Here is a 24,889-nt window from a genome sequence, read left to right on the forward strand (position 1 = left end):
AGCATGATCCATCCATATGCTATCTACAAGAGATTTATTTTAGGTACAAAGATACAAAATGTTCAAAGTAAAAGAGTGGAAAGAGATAGTCCATGTAGAGAATAACCAAAAGAGAGTCGGAGAGGCTCTATTATTCTCAAACAAAATAAACTTTAAGGCAAAAAGGGTTATAAGAGACAAAGAAGGATATTATATATTGATAAAAGGCTCAATCCAGCAAGAAGATATAATGATTAGTGTAATGATTATAAACATATACGTACCTCACACGGAGCTTCAAAACATGAGGCAAAAACTGACTGAATTGGAGGGAAAAATACAATAGCTCTACAATAGTACTTGGAGTCTTCAATACACCACTTTCAGTAATTGACAGAACATCTATGCAGAAGATCAATAAGGAAACAGAGGACTTGAACAACACTAATAATACCCAAGTAGAGCTAACAGGCATATATACAACACTCTAGCCACCAACAACAGAACACACATTCTCCCCAAGTGCAAAAAAAAAAAAATTTTCCAAAGTATATGTTAGGCCACACAAATCATGTCTTAATAAGTATACAAAGAATCTTCTCAGACCACAACTGAGTAAAGCTAGAAATGAATAACAGAGGAAAACTTGGAAATTTACAGAAATTAAACCACACTATTAAACAACCAATGGGTCAAAGAAGAAATCACAAGGGAAATTAGGAATTATCTTGAGATGAACTTAAACTAAAACACACATAACCAAACTTAGAGGATGCAGCAAAGCTGCGCTTACTGGGAAATTTAGAGCTCTAAATGCCTACATTAAAAAAAAGAAGAGAGATCACAAATCAATAACCTAACCTCACAACCCAAAAAAATCAGAAGAGCAAAGTAAATCCAAAGTTAGTAGAAGAAAGGAAATAGTAAAGATTAGAGCAGAGATAAATGAAATAGAGAATGGAAAAACAATAGAGAGAATAAACAAAATGAAAAGATGGCTTTTGGAAAAGATCAATAAAGTCAACATACCTTTAGCCAGACTGACAAAGAAAAAGAGAGAGTGGACACACCTAAAATCAGGACTGAAAGTGGTGACATCACTACCAAACTTACAGGAATAAAAAGGATCACAAGAAGGTGCTATGAACAATCATATGCCAGCAAGTTAGAAAACCTAGATGGAAGAGCCAAATTCTTAGAATCATACAAATTATTTAATCTGACACAAGAAGAAATAGAAAATCTCAACAAGTCTACAACGTATAAAGGGAATGAGTCAGTAATCAAAACCCTCCCAACAAAGAAAAGCCCAGGAACAAATGGTTCAGCTATGGAATTCCACCAAATAGTTAAAGAAGATTTAATAACAATCTTTCTCAAACTCTTCCAAAATTAGAAAAGAAAGGATTAATTCCTAACACATTCTACGAGGCCAACATTACCCTGATACCAAAGCCAGATAAAAACAGTACAAGGAAAGAAAATTTCAGGCCAACATCCCTTATGAATACAGATGCAAAAATCCCCAACATTGGCAAACCAAACCCAGTATCATATTAAGACAATTATAAACCATGACCAGGTGGGATTTATTCCAGGAATGCATGGATGGTTCAACATAAGAAAACCAATGTAATATACCACATTAATAGAATGAAGGGGTCAAAACCACAAGATCATCCAAACTGAGGTGGAAAAAAAAGGCCTCAGATAAAATACAACACTCTCTCTCGATGAAAACACTCAGAAAACTAGGAATAGAAAATAACTGTCTCGGCATGGTGAAGGGATTTATGAAAAATCCACAGGAAGTATCATACTCAATGGTAAAAGACTAAAAGCTTTCCCCTAAGATCAGGAACAAAACACAGATTTCCTGCTGTCACCACTGCTATTCAACATTGTGATTGATGGAAGTTCCAGTCAGACAATCAAGCAAGAAAAAGAAATAAAAGGCATCCAAGTAGGAAGAAGTCAAGCTATCTCTATTTGCAGATGACAAGATCCTACATATAGAAAATTCCAGAGAATCCACAAAAAAGCTAAAAAACAAATCAAGCAAAGCTGCAGGGTACAAAAATTATCCAAAGTGTCAGAAACCAAAGTACCTCATATTGTTTTATTCCATTTATATAAAGTGTAAATATAAATAAGTTTATAGAGTTTGAATGAGATTAATAGATATGTATGGCAGGAGACAGAGGGATTAGGAGGTAACTGCTAAGAGGTAGGGGATTTTTCTTTTTGGAGTTACAAAAATGCTCTAATATTGGTTGTGGTGACAAATGCACAACTCTATGACTATAACAAAACCCACTGGATGTATACTTTAAATGAAGTGTATGATAAGTGAATATATCTCAATAAAATTGCTAAAAAAAAAAACCTTGCAGGATACAAAATAAACAGAGAAATAAATGGGGTTCCCATACACTAGTAATGAACCATCTAAAAAGAAAATCAAGAAAAAAATTCCATAGCATCTAAAAGAAAAAATACCTAGAATAAATTTAACCAAGGAGATGAATGACTTGTACGTTGAAAACTACAAAATACTGCTGAAAGAAATCAAAGAACACCTAAAGAAATGGAAAGACAGCCCGTGTTCATGGACTGGAAGACTAAATAGAGTTAAGATGTCAATTCAATGCAATCCCTATAAAAAATACTAGCAGCTATTGCTGCAGAAACGGAAAAGCTGATCCTCAAATTCAAATGGAGGGAAGCGGATGTGGCTCAAGTGATAGAGCTTCCCACCTACCATATGGGAGGACCTGAGTCCAATCCCGGGGCCTCCTGGTGAAGGAGAAAACATGCCTGCATAGTGAGCCAGTGCCCACGCAAGTGAGTCACGCAGCAAGAGGATGACGCAACAAAAGAGAGACAAGGGGACAGTCGAGGTGAAGCACACCAGAAACCAGGAACTGAGGTGGCACAAGTGACAGGGAACCTCTCTCTACATCAGGAGTCTCCAGGAGTAAATCCTGGTAATCCTAGAGGAGTGAAAACGAGAAGAGAAAACGAGGCAGACAGCAAAAACAGCAGGGCAGAAGGAGGGGAAGGGGGGAAAAATGAATGAATGAACGAAATCTTGTAAAAAAAAATTCATATGGAATTACAAGTAGCCCCACATAGCCAAAACACCTTGAGAACAAAGTTGGAGAACTCACATTTCCTGATTTCAAAACTTATACTACAGTAATCAAGTGTGGTACTGCCTAAAGATAGGCATGCACACCAATGAAAGAGAATTAAGAGTTCAGAGGTAAATTCACACACCTACGGACAGTTAATTTTTGACAAGGTGCCAAGCCCATTCAGTGGGAAGAAGAGTCTCTTCCACAGATGGTGCTGGGACGCCTGGAAACCCACATGCAAGAACAATGACGTAGACCCCTTCATCTCACCACATACAAAAACAAATTCAAAATGGATCTTACCTAAATATAAGAGCTAATACTATCAAACTCATACAAGAAAACATAGGGAAATATCTTTGTAACTTTGTAGAAAGCAATAGACTTAGATTTTTACATCCCAACATGAACAAAAACAGTTTGAATGAATTTCATCAAATTAAAAACTTTTCTGCCACCAAAGACATTATTAAGAAAATGAAAGATAAAACTACAGAATGGGAGAAAATATTTGGCAACCATTTATCTGTGTTTACTATCCAGAATAAATAAAGAACTCCTATAGCTCAACAACAAAAAGACAAACAACCAGTTCAAAAATGTGCCAGAGATTTGAATAAACATTTCTCTAAAGAAGATATTCAAATGGCCAACAAATGGCTCAACATCATTAGCCAATAGAGCAGTGCAAACTAAAGCTGCAGTGAGCTACCACGTCACGCCCGCTCGGAGGGCTGTCATTTAAAAACGCTGTAAGGAACAAGTGCCGGCGAGGACGTGGGGACGGGAACCCTCGCACACTGCTGGCGGGAATGGAAAGGGGGCGGCTGCCGTGAAGAGTCTGGCGGCTGCTCAGAAAGTTAAACACAGAATCAGCCGGGACTGGCGATTCCACACGAGGCACAGACCCCAAAGACTTGAAAACAGGGACTCGGACAGAACCTCGTACACCAGTGCTCGCCGCAGCACGAGTCGCAGCAGCCAGAAGGTGGAAGCCACCCGCGTGTCCATCACAGGCGACGGAGGAACAAGTGTGGGCCACCCAGACGATGGAATATTACTCGGCCAGAAAAAGAAGTGAAGCTGTGGTCCCTGCTACAACGTGGATGGCCCCTAAAGACCTCATGTTGAGTGGAAGAAGCCAGACCCAAAAAGACAAATATTGCCTGATTTGGGGTTCAGGATGATGAAAATAGTATGGAAATGTAGAGTTGTGAAAGGTACACCATGTCGACAATGCACTTCATGGTGACGAATTGTCTGCTTTAGAAAGTTACATTCATATTGCGTGTTTTTCCACAGGAAAAAAAATATATCTATCTCTGTAATGCCAAGCTCGGCACTCAAGGGAAGGGCCACAGCCAACCGCCCAGTCACAACCCCGCACCGAAACGCCCCACCGCCTCGCTGGCCTGCGCTGAACGCTCTCGGCCCATCGGGGGCGTTCTGGTACCGAGCGCCGCTGAGCGCCCAGAGCCCTGCCTGCAGCGGGCCTGGCACTGTGGCCCGGAGGCACAGCCCTGCGGCAGGTCAGCCTCCAGCGGGGCAGGGAGAGGAGCGAGGCCACAGCCAGAGAGAGCCACACAGAGCCTGACGCAGCCGAGGCCGGCGGGTGACCTGGGGTATTGCCCGGCCTGACGGCGTGGACAAGCCCATTGCACTGAAAGCGGAAAGGAGTGGGCCCAACGCACATCAGCATCCTTCAAAGATCACTAAGGGAATTAAAACGGTACACTAGAAAATACCCACTTAATGCAAAACAGATCAGCAAAGGAGAAACAGAGGAACAAATAAGACATGAGACGTAAGAGAAATCAAAGAGTAAAAGGGCAGGCATAAATGTAACTGTGTCAAAAACAAGATTAAACGTGACTAGATTTCGTTTGGTAGGGTGGTTTACAGGAATCCTGTACTTTATGCTTGACTGTTCTGTAAACCCACAACTTCTCTAATGAAGGGGGGACGGGACTCACACATACACATGAAGTAGAAGAGATTAAACAATTCAACAAAAGGCAGAGATTGTCACACCGTATAAAAAGAGCAAGATCCAACTATACGCTGTCTACACAAGACACATTTTAGATTCAAAGACACAGACAGGCTTAAAATAAAAGGAAGGGAAAAAATATGCATGCAAACAGCAACCATAAGAAAGCTGGAGTGGGTGGACCAAGGCCACAGAGAATAAGCTTTTAAACAGAGCTGCTTGGGAGCAGATGGAGCTCACGTCGTTGAGCACCTGCTTCCCAGGTACAAGGCCCTGGGTTCAATCCCTGGTGCCTCCTAAAAATAAACAAACAAAAGAACTCTCACTACGAAGCAGGGGTAGCTCAGTGGTTGAGCACCTGCTTCCCATGTACGAGGTCCTGGGTTCAATCCCTTGTACTTCCAAAAACAAAACTGCTGCTAGAGATCACAAAACTACAGTGAAACACCATTTCACATCTTAGAGAAAGGCACTCTTTTTTTCTTAATCTACAACTGCTAGAGAGGACGTGGAGAAAACAGCGCGCTCCTTCTCTGTCGGTGGGAATGTAGCATGGCACAGCCGCTGAAGAGTTCAGCGGGACCTCAAGAATCTGAATGTAGAACTGCCCTGTGATCCAGCAATCCTGTCACTTAGGAGTGCAGGCAGAAAAGCGGAAAGCAGGGAAACGGACTTTGGCCCAGTGGTTAGGGCATCCGCCTACCACATGGGAGGTCCGCGGTTCAAGCCCCAGGCCTCCTTGACCCGTGTGGAGCTGGCCCATGCGCAGTGCTGATGCGCGCAAGGAGTGCCCTGCCACGCAGGGGTGTCCCCCGCGTAGGGGAGCCCCACGTGCAGAGAATGCACCCGTAAGGAGAGCCGCCAGCGTGAAAGAAAGTGCAGCCTGCCCAGGAATGGCACCGCCCACACTTCCCGTGCCGCTGACGACAACAGAAGTGGACAAAGAAACAAGACGCAGCAAATAGACACAGAGAACAGACAACCGGGGGAGGGGAATTAAATAAATAAAAATAAATCTTTAAAAAAAAAGAAAAGCGGAAAGCAAGGATGCAAACTGACATCTGCACACCGACGTGCAGGGCAGCATTACTCACAATCGCTGAGATATGGAACCCGCCCAAGTGTCCATCAACCGACGAATTGATAAACGAAACATGGGCTAGGCATGCGAGGGAACACTAGTCAGCTGTAAATGAAACCTGGATGAGTATGATAACCCGGATGAACTTTGAGGACATTATGTTGCATGTAATAAGGCAGACACAAAACGTCAACTACTGCATGGTCTCACTATTACGAACTAAATACACTCAGTCAACGCACGGAAGTAAACTCTCGAGTACAAGTTACTAGGAGGTAGAAGGTGGGTTGAGAGAACTGATGCTTAACGTACATAGAATTTTTAATAAGGTTTATTGTAAAAGTGTGGAAACTAATAAGAGTTGACAGTATCACATTACAGTGAGTACGACACTGCTGATTTATATCTGAGAGTGTGGCTGAAAGGGGTTGCCATAGACAAAAATGTCAACTGAAAGAAAGCTAAAGGATAACACTCCAACGTGATTTCGATGGTGGATGACAGCTGTAGCTAATACAAATATAAGAATGTTCTTCTTTCACAAAGTGCTAAGAATATGGTATGGTGTGAACCACTGACCATGAGGTGCAGCGGTGCTCAGAGATGTATTCACCTAATGCAATGAAAGTCTCATGATGATGGAGGAGGTTGTCGTTATGGGGGGAGGAGTGGGGTGAGGGGGATGGGGGGTATATGGGGACCTCATATTTTTTTAATGTAACATTAAAAAAATAAAGACAAAAACAAAAAACAAAAAAAAATAATATGGTGATACATGGGGAAATTACAACTAATGAAACTTATGAGAACAACAGTTAACACTGTGGTATTGTGCAGTATTTGTGCAGCAATGGCAAAAAAGATTACGTGAATTCTAAGGGGCAACAATAAGGGAGTACGGGGTTTTCCTTTTGGAGTAGTGAAAACGTTCTAAAATTGACTGAGCTGACGACAGCACAATCCTTGATGGAGAAGAGACCCCTGAGTGTCCACTCTGAATGGACTGTACAAGGCACGGGACTTACAGCACAATGAATCCTGCGGTGGAGGATGGACTGTGGTCAGCAGAACAACTATGAGAAGGTTCTCTAAAGAACGGTAACAAATACCTAACACTAACACAGGGTGCTAATAACTGGCAGGGTTGGGGGGAAAGATAGCAAACGTCAGTTACAGGCTATAGCTAGTAGCAATATTGTGACGATGCTCCTTCCTAGTTTGTAACAAATGTTTCACAGCAATGCAAGGTGGTGCTGGTAGCGAGATACATGGAAACCTTTCGTGATGATATGCATGTTTGTTTTATAAGTTCACAACTTCCACTATACAGCACTTATTATTAATAATGTATATTCATGTACGAGTGATATACTTCAATAAAATTTTTTAAGTAAGAAAAGAATACTATCAGAAATTGTCTCATTTGGCAACTTAGATGAAAACCTTCCTAGAAACATACTTTGCCTTCTTTTATATACTATTAAATTTCACTGCTTTGGGGGAAAAAAAAACATTGCTAGAAAAAAGGAAGATATTTTATAACAATGAAAGAATCAACCCATTGGGAAGATATAAGAATTATAAATATATATATGCACCTAGCTACAGAGGCTTAGAATACAGGAAACAAAACCCGACAGAAATGAAGAGAAAAATACACAATTCGACAATAGCTGGAGACTTCACTATACCACCTCACTAATGGCCAGAATAACTCGGCAGATTATCAATAAGGAAATACACAACTTGAACAAGACTACAAACCAACAGACCTAACGGGCATCTATATAGCACTTTACCCAAAAACAGCAAAGTGTTGTTTTTTTTTTTCTCAGCACACATGGAACGTTCTCTAGGAAAGACCACATGCTAGGCTGTAAAATCAAGTCATGGTTCTCTGACCATGATAAAAGAAATTCAGGAAATGCACAAAAATGTGGAACTTAAACAATACTCTCCTAAATAACCAATGGGTCAAAGAAGAAATCACAAGAGAAAGAAGAAGATACTCTGAGGTAAATTAAAATGACACAATAAGCCACAAATTCTAGGATGCAGCCAAGCAGTACTTGGAGGAGAAGTGATAGCCGGAAATGTCTATTTTTTTTTTTTTTTTAAAAAGAAGACAATCTCAAATCCATAACCTAACCCTCCACCTTGGAAAAACAACAACAAACTAAACCTAAGGAAAGCATAAGGAAGGAAATAATTAAGATCCCTGTGGAAAGTAATCAAACAATGAACCGAAAACAATTGAGAAAAATCAATAGAAATGCAAATCAACAGAAAACCACCAGTTGGTTCTTCAAAAAGATCAACAAAATTAACAAACTTTTAGGCAGACTGACCAAGGGAAAAAAAGCTAATAGGAGCAGGTGTGGCTCAGGCAGCTGCGCTCCTGCTGCCCACAGGGGAGGTCCCAGGTTTGGTTCCTGGTGCCTCCTGAAAAAACAAAAAGACAAATAACAAGCAAATAAACGAATGTAATAACCAACTCGAGTGAGCCAGTGTGGCTCACTGGTTGAGCGCCAGCTTCCCACATATGAGGGTTCAATCCCCTGCCCCCAGTACCTCAAAAAAAAAGAGAGAGAGCGCCAACACCCAAAGCACTAAAAGCAAAAATAAAACCAAAGATTACTACTACTATTACCACTGCCCTTACAGAAAGAAACGAAAAAAGGCTGATAAAATACTACAACACAGCAATACGAGAGACCTGCTGGTCCACAGAACAGCGTGAATGGACCTTAAGTACAAAACTCCAGTCCCAAAAGGTTATGTACCAGTAAGGATCCATTCACATGACATTCTCACAGTGACAGAATGAGAGCGAGCGCTGGAGGACAGACCGTGGTCCCGGGGAGCTGGGGGGCGGGGCTTCCTCTGTGGTGACTGACAGCTCTGCTGCGTCACAACAGCAGCGGTGGGTACCGGATCCAGACAGGTGATAGAACAGCACAAGGCTGGGGGGGGGGCACAAAAAACCTGAATGTGTGTCGCGAACTACCTAATGCTATCGCTTCGACTTCCGGCCTTGACAATGAGCTCTGGGTCTGTAAGACGCCACCCCTGGGGCAGGCTGGGGAGACCACACAGGGCCTCCCTATGCTATCTTTGCAGCTCCTTGGGAATCTCATGCTCTCCTAAGAGGAAGTTTAGGGAAGCGGATGTGGCTCAAGTGACAGAGCTTCTGCCTACCACATGGGAGGACCCGGGTTCCATCCCTGGGGCCTGCTGATGAAAAAGAAGAGAGAGCATGCCTGTGTGGCGAGCCAGTGCTGGCGCGAGTGCCATGCAGCAAGCCAATGCCCGCGTGGCGAGCCAGTGCCCGCACAAGTGAGTCACGCAGCACGATGACAACGTATCAAAGGAGAGACGAGGGGAGAGTCAAGGTGAAGCGCAGCAGAAACCAGGAACTGAGGTGGCGCAGCTGACAGGGAACCTCTCTCCACATCAGGAGTTTCCAGAATCGAATCCCGGTGCATCCTAGAGGAGAAAGATGAGAAGAGAAGACAACACAGATAGGAAGAACAGCAGGGCAGGAGGAGAGGAAGGGGGGAAATAAATAAATAGATCTTTGAAAAAAAAAAGGTTTGATAAAATGAAAGTCGGGGGTGATTTCGCAGGGATGGAGAGCTGGATGGGCACGGCACACAGTGGAGGTCTGGAGGCTGGGTGATGTGCACATGGGGCCCACAATCCTAGACTGTGTGTTTTCCTATGTGCTCAAATTTTCCATAATAAATGCAAGACAAGGCAATACAATGCAACACAGGACAACGCAACACAACGCATACAGTGCAACACAACGAAACACAAGAGAACGCGCAGGGGTGTCCCCCGCGTAGGGGAGCCCCACACGCAAGGAGTGCGCCCCATAAGGAGAGCCGCACAGCGCGAAAGGAAGTGCAGCCTGCCCAGGAATGGCGCCGCACACACAGAGAGCTGACGTAGCAAGGTGACACAACAAAAAAAGAGACGCAGATTCTCAGTGCTGCTGACAAGAATACAAGCAGACAAGAAGAACACACAGCGGGGGACACCCCTGCGTGGCAGGGCACTCCTTGCACGCATCAGCACTGCATGTGGGCCAGCTCCACACGGGTCAGGAGGCCCTGGGTTTGAACCCTGGGCCTCCCATGTGGTAGGCGGACGCTCTATCCATTGAGCCAAGTCCGCTTCCCAGTTCAGGGCTTTTGATTCGACCACGTCAGGAGGGCCTAGCTCAGGCTGAGCCCAGGCCCCCTGGGTGGGCAGATGCACTCACTCACTCACCCGAGAAGGCACAGGGGCGAGAGGGAGCACTGTGGTTTTGATCTGGGCCCGGGAGAGGTGCGCCGTTCGCCTGGTAGTCTGCGGCTGAGAGCGAGGCAGCCTGGGAGCCGGGCCCTGCGCCCGCCCGCAGCTGAGAGCGAGAGGTTCCGCCGACCCTCGGGAGGAGGCGGGAGCCCAGGGCCGAGGGGCCGGGCGAGGTCGGCCTCCACTGCCTCCTCGGGGCGGCCGACGCTGCTGAGAAGGCAGCTCGAGGCGGCTCTCAGGGGCCGTGGGACCGCAGGCTCCTGCCCCAGTAAATGCCCTTTAGAAACGCCCACAGGGTTCTGGGACTTGGCCGTGGCATCCCTTGGGGTGTCCTCACCAGCCGTGGCATGTGGGGAATCACTGGGTCTCTGGGCCTGCCCCACGCCAGCGGCGGCCGCGGGTCTGCGGGCGCGGTTCTGAACGTGGCTGCCTCTGGGCACGGCCGCCGACACGCAGGTCCCCTGGCACAGCCCGGAGAGGCCTTTCTGGGCGCCTGGGCCACGAGGGGCTCCTGGCACGGGGTGGGGCACCCGCACCCCTCTGCAGCACTCCCTCCACGGGGGCCCTCGGCCAAGCCCACAGCACCGTGACATCGTGGGCGTTTCGGGAACCCACGGGGCCGGGCAGGGGCTGCTTCCACACGGGCTCTCCTCTTGTCCCACTCAGGACACGCGGCTCGCGCATCGAGGGAAGGATGAGGGGACCGCCGAGTGGGTGGCACCCACAGAGCCGAGGGTGCTGGGGTGGGTCCCAGAGACAGGCCCTGGCTGGGCCCCCTGCCCACATCACATCCACGCATCCCGGGGACCCAGCCGAGGTCCAAGTGAAACCGTGGCCTAGAGGACAGAATTTCTCTGCAGGTGGCAAAGGCCCAGAGCCACACCCCCCTACCACCCACCGCGCACATCCGAACCCCAGCCCTCCTGCCTCTCGCCCTCCACAGGGCGGGGGTTGGGGTCATCCAGCAACACTCGCCCCTTCACCCTCCACCGGCTCCTGACCACGCCCGGGGCCGAGGCCTCCTGTGGCCGCCCGGCCTGTGCGCTGGGCCCTGGGCACCGTGCTTCTGCTAAAGGCCAAGCTCACGAGAACGGGGGGATCTCGGGTTTCAAGGAGCAGGCCCGGGAACCCCAGGCCGCTCCTTCCCTCCTCGGAGGCTGTGCCTGGCGCCCCGGGCTGTGGTGAGCTCAACCAGGACGCTGTGCCCACGGAGGGCCAGGGCCCGGGACCCGGTGCGTCGTTTCCACACGAGGAGCCGGTCCCCAAAGCCCAAGTCGTCTCCCAGGTCCTCGCCAGGGCCTGGCTGTCCCCGTTCTCGCAGGACATGTCTCTACAAGTGGGCGCTCGACAACAAAATGCCAGTTCGCTGAGGTGGAACCCCCGACGAGGTGTGCGGAAGACGCCGGAAGGACTCCGAGCTCTGCTCCAGGCTCCGCCGCCGCCTCCGTGCAGCCTCCCGAGGGAGCACCTGCCCAAGGAAGCCCCACCCCAGCCCTCCTGCCTGCCCTATTTCAACAAAGACTCCCCGAGGAAACGGAAAGGGAAAAGCTGAAACACCTTACTTCCACTAGAAGTCACCTTCCAGGGACTCGATTGCTCCTTCGCAGCAAGAAAACCCACTGGCGACTCTGGAATAGAAAGCCCCTTGGGCAACTTTGATTTCGACGCCTCAATTTACAGTCAAGGAAAGGAGGAACCCAGAGAGAAATCGTTTTCACAGTCTACCGAGGTTCGCGCCGTGCCAGACGGGCTTCCCACACGGGGCCGCTGAGCCCGGGCCGTCCTGGGCCCTGTCCTGGGCGCTGCGGGCCGGGCCCTCCCCTCGCGCGACCCCAGGAGCGCCCCGGAGGCGGCGGCCACGAACGGCCCCAGGCAGCACCAGCTCGCGTCCCCCCTACCCTCCTCGAGGCAGAGGCCTCTGCCCCCGCCCCGTTTAGGAGGACACAGGTGCAGAGGCCGTGCTGACCGGGCGGCAGGTGCCGGAGCCAGCCCTCCTGGCAGCAGCCCGCCAACGCGGCTGACCCCGGGGCCCTCCGCACCCGCCCGCGACTGCGGAGGGCCGCTTCCGGCTCTGTGTGCCCACAGGTCTCTCCCCGACGGCACCGCAAGCGCGTGTAACTCCCTCGCCCGGAAACTCCTCCCGAGGTCCGGGTTCAGAGGCCGCTGGGCCGACCCTGGCCGGGCGGCGTCACACGCACAGTACAGCGGCGCTCAGGGCTGGCACCCGCTTCAGCGTACCCCACCAAGAACGGGGGCTGCGTGCAAGGGTCCACAGGAAGGACCACAGGCCCCACGGGGTAGGTGCTGGCCCCTCGCCCGAGCCACCACCACCCCAGGGGCACAGCAGTGCTCCAGGCTCCTGGCCAGCTGCGTGCCACGGGGCCCCGGGTCAGCCCGCCGGCCCCCGCTCCCGTCCGCCCTCCAGGCCAGCCCGCGGCTCCTCCTGCAGCGCCCGTGGGTGGCGGCAGGCTTCTCGGGCGGAAGGCCTCCCGCGGGCGGTGCTCAGAAACGCCCCCCTTCTAACCGGGGCTCGACCTGCCAAGGCTGGGGACCAGGCCCGGGCGGGCGGGCGAGTGGCCCCAGCGGGCAGCTCGCCTGTGAGCCAGCCGGCCAGAACGTGCCGGAGGGGCTCTCGGAAGGACGGGGGCAAGGACCCGACGGGCCACGTGGAGCTCTGGGGAGCATGCTGGCAGCTGCAGCACACGGCCGGCGGCCAGCAGGCAAGGCCCAGTGCAGGGCAGGGAGAAACCAGGACGCCGTGGCTGGGGACAGGCAGGCAGGGGGCCCCGGCTGCCCTCGGCGGGAACCTGCAGGGACCAGGGACTGGACGGGCCAGAGGCTGTGTCCCGTCGGGGCCACACTGCCCCAGGGTGGAGGCTCGGAGGCTCGTCCCTACAAGGGACCCACGGGGCAGGGCCTCCAGGAGGGGCCCAGGCGCTGCCCCACTCCAGCAGGGGAGGGTTCTGGGATCACCACAGCCCACCTGGAGCCAAGGGGCGGGGCAGGGGCAGGGCTTGGGGGCCTGTCGCCTCAGGGCCAGACCTCAGCCGTCCCCCACGGCCCAGCCCCGGCCCGCCCTGACCCTCTCTCCCTGGCTGACCCCAGAACCGCCCCCACCCCGGCCCCAGGGAGGCCGGCTGGGCGCACAGTGTGCCCGCGGCACCGCTGGGGTTTCTGCGACGCTGAGATGGTTCAGGGGGAAGACAGCAGGAAGTACCGACAACTCAACGTCCACCGACGGCTGAGTGGCAAAACAAAATGTGGGGAAGGTGGCTGTGGTTCAATCGACTGAGCTTCCACCTCTCACACAGGAGGTCCCAGGGTCGGTTCCTGGTGCCTCCTAAAGACAAGCAAGACATCAAGCTGGTGCGACAGGCAAGCACAGTGAGCTGACACAAGATGACACAAGAGACACGAGGAGGAAAACATAACGGGAGATGCAAAACAAAGCAGGAAGTGGAGTAGTGCAAGTGATTAAGCACCTCCCTCCCACACTGGAAGTCCCAGGTTTGGTTCCCCGTACCTCCTAAAAGATGAGCACACAAGAAGCAGACACAGCAAAATGCAAACGAGGGTGCAGGGAGAAATAAATAAACCTTAAAAAACAAACACAAAAAGCGGGCGATCATATAGTAGGGTTCTGAGACAGGCTACAATGTGGCCAAACCCTGAAACCACGAGGCCCCGAGAGAAGCCACACACAGAAGGCCACAGACTGCACGAGGCCACCTCAGCGAAAATTCCAGAAGGGGCAAATCCAGACACAGAAAGGAGACGAGCGGCGGCCAGTGTGTGTGTGGTGGGAGGAGACAGAGCGGGGAGTAACTGCTAAAGGGACTGGGTCACTCCGCGGACGTGAGGAGGAAGTTCTGAAATGAGACAACTCTGGGACGATACTAACACCCACGACATTGTCCGTTTTGAACAGGTGAATGTGATGGAAGGTGAATCACCTCTCAAGAAGACCTCCATCTCAAAGGGGCTGCCCTAGAACGTCGCGGAGGGGGCTGCGCCCAGCGCTGTCCCTCAGCAGCCGACGCGGCTGCGCCAGGCGCGGGCAGCTCTGGTCTGCCTCCGCCCCGACCGCCTGGTAGATCCTTGGGCGCTCGCCCGGGTCCGAGTGCCCAGCAGCTCCTGGGGGACCGGCCGGCGTCTCCCGGCTCCCTGCCTCCCCGGGGCGCCCCCACTCTGCCCCCGAGGAAGCCCGGGGCAGCCCTACCCCTCTTCTCCGCCCCCACCTCCTGGTCAACCTCGGCTCCAACGGCAGCCCTTCGGCGATGCCCACCCGACTCCATCCAAGTCGACCGCACGGCTTCGGTCCTGCGCCCCCGGCACGCGTGTCCGCCCCGGGCAGCCCTGGCCTTCCACCAGGGACGGTGAGCTCCTGCGGGCACAGCAGGGCACGTGGCCACAGGCACCAGACGCCCACACAGGCTCGCCCACGACCACTGTGCTCAGCGACGCGAAGGCAGGCATGCGCAGATGCCCAGGGCCCAGGCTGTGGGCGAGAGGGACGGTCTTGGCATGGACAGAGGCCACTGTGCCCGCGCTCCCCGTGGCCCGACGGCAGCTGGCACGGTCAGCAGGGCCACACCTGGCTGCAAGGACCGAGGCACCAGCAAGCTCGCCCAGGGGGGCGCAGATGCCCTGTCTATCCTCCCTCCCCGGCAGGAGGGACAGGGCGCACAGGACACATGAGAGCCCCGCTAGCCCCGGCCCGGCCCCGGGGCCCCTCTGCTTTGGCACCAGCGTAGGAGGGATGCGGGAAGAAAGCCCCACGGCCTTCCCCGACCCTGGAGCCCGGAGCCCAGAGGGCAGCGAGGCCGCACCCCTGCCTCTGCGCGTCCTCCTCTCCCGAAGGAGCCGAGACTAGAAGCAGCGGAGGGAGCGTGATTTTAGATTCCAGGGGCTTTACTCACCGCAGCAGTTCTGGGCCCGACTCGTGACGGACCAACGTAATCAGACCCATGCGGCCACGTGGCTCCAAGATCGGCCGAGCTGCTGGGGGCCCACCCCACCGGCCAGGGAGGTTTCCAGAGGGAGGGTGCAGGGAAGCAGGCAGCAGCCAAGTGCTGGGGGTCTCCCTGGCCCTGTAGCCTACACCCGTCCAGGGGAGCCGAGGTGGGCCTGGAGGGGGCCGGGGCCCCTCACGTGCCGCGGGGACCCGGCCGAGGGCCGGCCTGGGTGGGCGCTGCACCCGCTCCCAGCGCCTGGAGGGGCTGGGGTGCCAGGCTCAGGGTGAGGACGCAGCCTGCTTCTGCCTGTTGCAGCTCGGGGGACCCCCCGCACGCCCGCTGGGGGCACCCCTCCGCAGGCGCCGGCAGCCTCGAGCTGGCCCTCCGGTCTAAGGCGCCCCCCTGGGACCCATCTCGCGCTGCCTCTCGCACAAAGCGCCGTTCTGAGCCTACTGCCAGCTCATCTTACACGAGCCGTGTCTCGCCACGTCCTCTCCCCCGAGACGCCCCAGGTGCCAGGTTTCCGCGCCGGCACACCGCAACAGCCGGCCCACCTCCACCCCTACCTGCCCGGAAGGTGCCATCACGCGCGGGAAAGGCAGAGCTGCGCTTGGTACTGGCAAAGGGCGCCCAGTCCCGAAGGCGTTACCGTCCTCTTAGGTACCCCGAGAGCCAGTGGGGTGAGGCTGCGATCGAGGGGTCCTCCCCGGAGCACTCACAGCCCAGAGCTGAGGGAAAACTTGCTGCTCTCAGCACCCACCGCCCAAAGGCAGCACCCCTGCCCGGGGGGCGAGGAGGGCTCGGGCAGACATGGCAGGATCTCACGAAAGCTGGGGGAATTTCATCAGGCCCCCACGTTTGCTGAGCTCGGCGAGGGGCTTCAACAAGAGAGGAAGGCAAGAGAAAGCAAGGAGAGCAGAGGACAAGACACGCAACCCGCACAGGCGCAGAGGCCCGGCGCGAGCCTCTCCGGGCTCTTCATTCGCCGACGCGGGGAACAGGACTGTAAATTAACTGTCTGCTTTCTTGACAAGTTGGGACGTTCCTGGGACCGGCCCAAAATGGAGACACTCGCCAGGCCCTCCTGGCGCACGTTGGCCTTGGAGGCCCCTCCTGGGCCAGACTTCGTGTCCAAGCGCCACAGGAGAGGAGGGAAGCCAGTGCGCCCCGCCGCTCCCGTGCCGCTGCCCCTCGGTCACCTCCGTGCGGCCCGGCCCGGCAGGCCTGGAGTTTAACCCCCACGGGGGCTCCCTGCCTCGAGCTCTTGCGAGGTGTCACCCCAAGCCCCCGTGCCAGGACCACGGCCCCTTCCCAGGGGGCGCTGCTGGGGGTAAAGCAGGGTGCTCTGGATGCTCACAGAACAAGGCGCTTGTGAAATCTTCTCTTCCGTTATGCGCTCAGCCCCGTCCAGGTCAAAGCAAAACCCCTCGGGGCCGCCGCCGCTCCTTGCCAGGCTCCCGTGCGGGCAAAGAGGAAGGGGGCAGTGCCACCCCAAGGGCGGGGGAGCGCCCGCAGCCCCACGCAGCGAGGGACCGCCCCGACCGTGCCCAGCCGTCCTCCCTCCGGGGCACCCGTGGGCCCGGCGTCGCCCTGCGCTCCCTGCGGCCTGGATTTCGCCCGACATGGCGCGTGGCCCGTCTGTTCCCACCTCCAGGGCTGCTTGAAACGCTGTGCAGGAGAGCAGGACGTTCGTTGATTCCACGGGCGCGGGTTCACCCACACCCGCCGCGAGCGGGGCAGGCGGGCGAGTGGGGCAGGTGGGCGCATCTCGGGGATCTCAGGGTGGTGGCTGCAGGGCGCGGCAGGCTCCAGCCCTCGGCCCCGTCCCGCCCGCCCCCCATTCTGGCTGGGCCAGTGGGCCAGGAACGGTTTGCACACTTTTAAACCAGCTGAGGCGAGGAGCAATCAAAAGAAGAATACTATTTTTGTGACGCAAGTCATAGAAAATTTAAGTTCCAGGCCCGCAGATAAAGTTTACCGGGACACAGGCCCGCTTGCCGTATACAGACCCCAGTGGCCACTGTCGCGCTAAGGCCCAGCGGCTATCAGGACAGAGCGCATCTGGCCGCAGAGCCAAAAAGACCTCTCCCTCAGACCCTGTTCAGAAAAGCCCTTGCCCTAGCGCACGACACAGACAACAGATGCGTAAACAGGCGAGTGCACACCTCGGAGGCGCTGAAGGGGCCCCCGGGAGGACCTGGTAGGCCGGGAGAGGCGGGCTGGAGGGGCGGCGCTGACCGCCGAGACCCAAGACCCGGGCAGGCAGGGCCAGTGCAAAGGCCCTGGGGCAGGCGGGGAGGGGGGTAAGGCCGCACGGGGTGCATGGGAGGGGGACACGGCAGGGAAGGAAGCCAGGAGAGGGGCCCGACGGCAGAGCGGGCAGCCACGGGAAGGGGTCTGGAACGCTGTCCAAGGGCGACAGGAAGCCGCCGGAAGGCCAGGCAGGGGAAGGCCTTTCCCAGGGTTTTTCAAAGGTCCTTGAGGGAGCAGGAGGGAAAACAGAGGGACGGGTAGACCCGATCCACCCAGCAAGCGGGTCCATCCCACCACAGGCCACCCTGAGCAGGGAGAAACCGCCTCGCTCAGGTATCCAACCCCCGCCACGCCAACACAAGCTTGTGTTGCACTCAAGCCACTGTAACATGCTTCCTGAAAGTATCCACCAGCCCCCAGTGGGTAACCGGGAGTCCACGGCAAGAAAGCTGCCGGGCGACCCGAAGGGCCGGGGTGGGGAGGGGGGGAACCGAGGGGGGCCCGGGTGGGGCCTGCAGGGGCTCGGCAGTCCACACCCGCCAGGACAGGGGTCAGGAGTCCGGAGGGCCCCAAACACAGCAAGGGAGGGGGCCCGGTCTGTTTGTGGGCAGCCCTTGCACCCTAGGGTGGGGCCAGGCAGGGCTGCCCGCCCCTAAAGGGGGCGGTGAGGAAGGGCGGAGGGTGAGGAAGGGCGGAGGGTGAGGAAGGGCGGAGGGACCCAGGGACCTCGGAAGTCAGCCGGTGCAGGTTAAATTAACCCGAGGGTCCTCCAGGGGGGGGGGCCTGGGAAGTTTCCAGTGGCCTGGCATGAGCGGAGGGGGTGGAGGCAGGGAGGCAGCATCAACCCTGCAGGGCCTGGGGCGGCTCAGCCCCAGAGAATGACCTAGCAGAGACTACCGGGTGGAGAGGCCCCTGGGGTGCTGCCATCCGCCCATTTCACAGCTGAGGACGCCTGAGGCTGGGGAGGGGACAGCCCTGCCCTAGACAGAGCACTGCCGCCGACCCAGATCTCCAGACTGGGGGGATGGATACAAGGGAGAGGAGGCAGACACCCTGTCCTCTGAACCCTGTCCTCTGCTGTCCAGCTTCCCAAGCCAGAAATGGCGCACGCAGGGGTGGGTCCAGGGCCCCCACCCCCAGCCAGCCAAGGGCCGGCTGCCCTGGGGAGGCTCTGGTGGGAGCTGGGGCGGTAGCCCCCAGCGACCCTCCTGCCCCTAGTTCCTCTGCCACTCCCCCTCCCTGCAAGCATGGGAAGGTTTAGTGGCCCGCCCCCTGGTCCCTGGACAAAGGGGGCTGAACGAGTGACTCGCCCAAGGTCCTGCAGCCCGGCAACCAGGAAGAAAGCCACCCGCCAGCCGCAACCCCTCTCAGCACCACCTTGTCCTGCCCTCCCCCTGCCAGGTCACACCCAGCACACGCCCCTCCCTCCTCCCGCCCCCAGGCTGAAGGCCCCCTCCCTAGGGACTCTCTCCAGCCCGTCCCAGAGCGAGAAAACCAGAGCCAACAGCCCCAGGTGGGATGCGGGGAGTGGCCCCAACCACCCTTCTCGAGTGTCAGGAAGGGAGCCCAGGAACAGATGGGCTCCCCAAGGCTCCGCTGCCATCCCGGAGGGGGCGGTGGGCCAGGAAACCAGTGGGGGGTGGGGGAGCGACAGAAAGAACAGGGATCAAAGGCGGGGTGGGAGAGAGGGTCCAGGGGCCACCCCGATAGCCCCAGGAGGCTCCTGCAGGGTGGGACTGGGGCCGAGGATGGGTGGGTACCCAGGAAGGGTCTTTTCCTGGAGACAGAAAAGTACAACAAAGACTGGGCGGGGCGCTGACCGGTGAACGCCTGATTTACGCCCTCAGCAGCCGGTCCGAAGAGGAGAGGATTAGGAAATGGAGAAAATCGATTGTTCTAAGATCTCTGTATTTCAAGTCCTAACAGCTACACAAGCGAGTGCGTGCACACACACACCCGCACGCGCTCCCGGTGGTCAGCGTCCCCTTCCATCCAAAGCACCCACGACACCCTGCGGCAGCTGGGCCACCACCTCCTTCCTCCCCGGCGGTAGCCCCGGCCGGGGTGCCCCAGCACAAAGTGGGCGCCCCCAAGAGCCACGCGGAGAGGGGGCCGGCAAGTTTTTAGCAGTCCCCTGCTCGGATCCTTGAAAGTTGACTCTCCAACTTTACGCCCTGCCCGAGGTTTCAAAAAGGCAAGATCGCAAAGCCGGGAGCGGCTGCCCACTGCAGAAAACAGGTCACCCCAGCTGGGGGCAGGCGCTCCCGACAACCCCAAAGGAAAGCCACCTTCCGGGCATGAGGGGTGTCACCGGCCCTGGCGTGGCCATGATAAAATCGAAGGAGCCCGTCCGCGCCGCTTCCTTGCTCAGGCCTGAGACAGTCACACCAACAGCTTGTCGAAGCAGAGGACAGACCACCCAGCCCCGGAATGCACCCCAGGATCCTGAACCCAAGACGGGGCTGGCCGCCCCCGCCCCCCTGCGAGTCCCAAAGGCACTCGTTGACTCCACGGCCAGAACCCACAGGAAAAAAAGACATGCTCTTCCCACATTCCGGGACCTGCGGCTCCACGGGGCAGAAGCACCGTCTCCCTAGTTTCCCAACTCCCCCAACACCTCGCTGGGTGCGCAGGAATCACGAAGCCAAGAAGCCGCCTCCCAAGCACGCAGATGGGGGCACCCCGAAAACCCGGCGACGGTTTCCCTCCCACCTCTGGTGACCAAATAATCGGAATCCAGGAGCTCCCCCCTGCACAGCGTCGCACCGTGGCTGGGGTGGGCAGGCGGCCTGCGCCCCGCGCCCAGCGCCCGCCGGACCCCAGGTCAAGTGCACCCCGCAGGGGTCTCCCTCCTACTCCCCCCTCCCCCGCGGGGGTGGGGGGCGCGGGCGGCCCCCGGGGTCGCCGCGGTAGCAACTCCAGAAGTGGGCTCGACAGCTCGGGCGATGGAGGGGAAGCTGAACGGGGCCGGGGGGTGGCGGCCGAGGCCCCCCGTCTTGGGAGCTGCGGCTGCACATTTAACAACCTCCGACTGCACGCGAATTCTGGGGGAGGGGATGCGGGAGACGGGGGGGCGAGTGTGGACGCGGCCATGGGCGGTAGGGGCGAGGAGGACGATTTTTGGGGGGCCCGTGGCTCCAGAGGGGGGCTCCCCAAGACTCCCACGGGCGCCCCCAGGGCCGTGGCCCGGGCGGTCGCGGGGGTCGCCCGGGGCCCGAAAGGAGCAGGGCCCGGGCCACCCACGCCGGCCTCTTTTGTGCGGGGCGGGCCCGGGGCTCCAGGCCCCCCGCGCGCCCCCGGCCCGGGGCGCCCCCCGCCGCCGCCCCCGCGCCCCGCCGCCGCCCGCGGGCCTCGCCGCCGCCCCCCGGCGCGGGCAGTCGACGCCCCCCGGGCGCCTCGCGGGCCGGGACAAAGCGCGGCGGCCGCGGGCCGAGCAGGCCGCGCCCGAGGCCTGGGCCTCGAGTGCCGGGCGCGCCCGCAGCGCCGGGCGGCGGGGGCGGCGGGACCCCGCGCTCGCCCGCGGCCCGCCGGGGCCTCCCCGCGGCTCACCTGAGGCGGCGCGCGGCCCGGCGCGCGCTCCCGCGCCCTCGGCGTCGCAGCCCCCGGCCCGCTCGGGCCGGACCCCGCTCGGTGGCTGGCGGCCGAGCCCTCCGCGAGCGCCGCGGGCGGGGCTTATGAGGCCGGGCGACCGCTCCGCCCCGGCTGCCATTGGCCCGCGAGCCCACGCCCGCGCGCCCATTGGCCGCTGCTGACAGCTCCGCCCCTCCCCTCCGACGGGCCCATCAACAACGCACGGCCCGCCCGCCGCGCGCCCCGATTGGGCGGGCGCCGGCGCCGGTCTCACCTCCCCATTGGCCGGCGGGAAGGGACACGCCGGAGCCCTCCCACGTGCCCGCTGACCGGCTCCGCGCTCATTGGAGGCGGCGCGCGCCAGTCAAAGAGGCCGCGACCAACCCGACGGCCGCTGGGCCTCGGATTGACAACGGCGCCTCTGGGACGGCCCCACGACCGCAGGGGGCGCGGCGAGGATTGGCTGCGGGGTCAGCCCGAGGCGCGCGACTGGCTGGGGCAGGTGCCAATCACCGCCCACCTGCCGTGGCTATCAGGCGGCGGCTGAGTACGTGAGACTCAGCACAACATCAGCGTCCGGCCCGGGGGCGGGGGGGGGGGGGGAAAGGAGGCGCGGGGTGAGGGTTCGAGACCCGGAGCCGGAACCTGGGCGCCGCGTTCCCCAATTAGCGGAACCCCGTTCGAGGACCAACAGCTCCCCATGCGAGTCAGTTTGCAAAATCGGGGAACGGCCGGCAACTGGGGAAGTGAAGGGGTCTGACCGCGCACGGGGCCCTCTAGGCGGGCTCATTTCCATCGCAGCCTGCAGATGTTTGCAAAGGGCAAGGCCGTTGGCATAAAGTTGGGTGCCCGCCCCCCGAGTGCCCTCGCTGTGGGTGGCCTCAGGCGAGTGAGCCTGGCTGGGCCTGTTTCCCCTGCGAAATGGGTCTGATAGCAGCGCCCCTGCCTGCCCCCTCCCCGGGGGAAAGCGATTGCACTGAAGGCTTTGACCCCTTAGCTTCACTTAGCACTGAATTAAGGTTGAACTGGATGCTTCCTAATATGTGAAGTGTAAACCCAGCAGTCCTTCCCTGAACTAGCAGCTCGAGACTGCTCGCTGCGGCACTGGGTGCAGTTGTTTCCACCGCTTTGCTGGAAATATCCAGCGCTAGAGGATTAGATAAATCATTGGTGGTGCGACGTACTCGGGAGTACTTTACCATGTAGCAATTTAAGAGGAGGTAGAGCTGCATGTATTGTCATGCAGTGACCTCCTAGACGTGATATTGAGCAAACTGCGGGATGCTCCGGAATTTTGTGTCCATGAACATAGGCTGAATGGAAACAAACACGCACAAGCCAATATCATCATGCGGTTCCTAAGAGTGCAGCTGTGTGTGAAAGCACACAGGCCACCCCAAGCCGTGAAAAGGAACTTAATCTTTAGAGAGAGGAGACATCCAAGTTGATTTTTTTAAAAAGTCAGAAGGGACTTGAATCTGTCCTGCAGTGTTTTAAAGTTTTACAAATCCATGTTCATTTATTCTCATGTTGTTAAGAAGGCACCCGGGATTGAACAGGAAACCTCATATATGAGAAGCAGGGGCTCAACCACTGAGCTACATCCACTCCCTTAAGTTTTCATTTTAGAAACAGAAAATAAGTTGCTGCCCTCAAGGAAATGCCTATTCAGTGGGGAAGACAGAAATGGAATTTGATAATGGTAATACATGGTCAAAAATTCAATAATGGGGAAACGGACTTGGCCCAGTGGTTAGGGCGTCCGTCTACCACATGGGAGGTCCGTGGTTCAAGCCCCGGACCTCCTTGCACGTGGAGCTGGCCCATGCGCAGTGCTGATGTGCACAAGGAGTGCCCTGCCACGCAGGGGTGTCCCCTGCGTAGGGGAGCCCCATGCGCAAGGAGTGCGGCCCGTAAGGAGAGCCGCCCAGCGCGAAAGAAAGTGCAGCCTGCCCAGGAATGGCGCCGCCCACACTTCCCTTGCCGCTGACAACAGAAGCGGACAAAGAAACAAGACGCAGCAAATAGACACAGAGAACAGCCAACTGGGGGAGGGGGGAATTATATGGATGGATAAATCTTTAAAAAAAAAAAAAAAAGAAAAGAAAAAGGAAAAGAAAAAATTCAATAATGGGGAAGCAGAAGTGGCTCAAGCAATTGAGCTCCTGCCTACCACATGGGAGGTCCCAGGTTCGGGTCCCCCAGAGCCTCCTAAAAGGAAGATGAACAGACCCAGCAAGTGCAAACAACGAGGGGGAGGGGAGAAATAAATTAATCTAAGAAAAAAATTCAGTAATGAACATATCCCTGCCCACCCCTATGTAAGCCGTTTTTTCTATAAGTTGATCCTGTAAAACAGCAAATTCCAGATGTTTGGCTTTATCAGACTTTTTTTTTTAATTGAGCGACCTAAATAGGTTGTCAATTTTATTTCGCTTATGGAGACTTGGTTTTTTTTTATGTCACGTATTATGTGATTAAATTTAACATGAACAATTGGAGAATCTAGGTGGTGAATTCTACTTTCCTGTGTTTGAAAATTGTCATAACTATTTGGAAAAAACCATAATCATTGCTACTTCATTTAAAAGGTATCAGAGGCCAAAAAAAGGACCAGTCGAAGCAGGAAGGCCACACTCTCAGAAATTGTAAATAGACAAAGGACCTTGGGGAGGGGACAGACTCACCTAATTGTCCTGGGTTTCTTCGGCCGACAGGTGCGAAACTTGACAAGTGCTGGCATCAGCCCTGGGCCGGCCAAGGACCCCTCTCTGAGTCAGTTCCTGGCCCTGCCCTCCAACCTTCACCTTCACCAGGGGCCAAAGCCTGGAGCCAAGGACCAGCTCGCTCTTCACAAAGATTCCCCTCCCGCCGTGCGGTGCCCTGCTGCGTTAAAACTCGAGGTGGATGGAAAGAAAGTTAGGTTCTCGAGGGTTTCCACGACCACTGGGGGAGGAATCCTCACACACCGTTTCACCCCACGCGGGTCTGGCTGGACCCACTGTATGTTCTGGTCCATTCCTGGGCGCACACACGCAAAGACGCATGTCCCAAGGGCCACATCGGTTTGTTCGCCGCGGTTTTGGACAGAGTACTCCAAAAATGTTAAAAGGAAAACAGGGTACAAAGTGGCGATGTGCAATGCTATTCGTTCTTTGAAATTAAATATATAAAACAAATATACGGGAAAGCATCTATAAATATATGTGCCTTGTCTTTGCCACATCCCTGGGCAAAGCACCGGACCTCTGTTTTGGTTTCCTCGCCTGCGAACAGGCTGTAAGTCAACCATATAACAGAAAGATGTTTTGAGGTTATTAACACAGTGCCAACACACAGTAGGTACATATACACATACACCATTATTGGTAAATCAAAATGTTAACCCTCTGGGAGGTAGGATTTTTTTTTTAGGAAGTGTCGGGGATTGATTCCAGGTCCTCATACGTGGGAAGCAGGCACTCAACCATTTGAGCTACATCCAGTGAGTTGGTGTTTTCATTTAAAAGGTACAGGGAGGGGAGCGAACCCGGGACCCTGTTCATGGGAAGCAGGCGCTCAACCATTTGAGCTACATCTGCTCCCTGGGTGGCAGAATTCTATTTTGCATTTCTTTATATATTTA

The 24,889-nt window shown here is 55.7% G+C and overlaps 2 protein-coding genes across 4 annotated transcripts in view; one reads left to right on the forward strand and one right to left on the reverse strand.

The window, feature by feature from the left end:
* Window positions 1-21,349, reverse strand: part of KDM4B (lysine demethylase 4B) — a 141,350-nt gene extending 120,001 nt beyond the window's left edge. For 2 of the 3 annotated variants that reach the window (XM_071210002.1, XM_058282033.1), the window contains exon 1: window positions 21,244-21,349. The gene's annotated coding sequence lies outside the window, so the exon portion shown is untranslated. The remainder of the gene's footprint in view (window positions 1-21,243) is intronic. The other variant, XM_058282032.1, reaches the window with a different exon arrangement.
* Window positions 20,640-21,446, forward strand: LOC139436962 (basic salivary proline-rich protein 1-like). Its single transcript, XM_071209693.1, has one exon. It carries the CDS (start codon window positions 20,640-20,642, stop codon window positions 21,444-21,446), a length of 807 nt encoding a protein of 268 aa, XP_071065794.1.
* The last annotated feature ends 3,443 nt before the right edge of the window (window positions 21,447-24,889 follow it).

Source organism: Dasypus novemcinctus, chromosome 19, assembly GCF_030445035.2.
Source record: "Dasypus novemcinctus isolate mDasNov1 chromosome 19, mDasNov1.1.hap2, whole genome shotgun sequence".
NCBI lineage: Eukaryota > Metazoa > Chordata > Mammalia > Cingulata > Dasypodidae > Dasypus > Dasypus novemcinctus.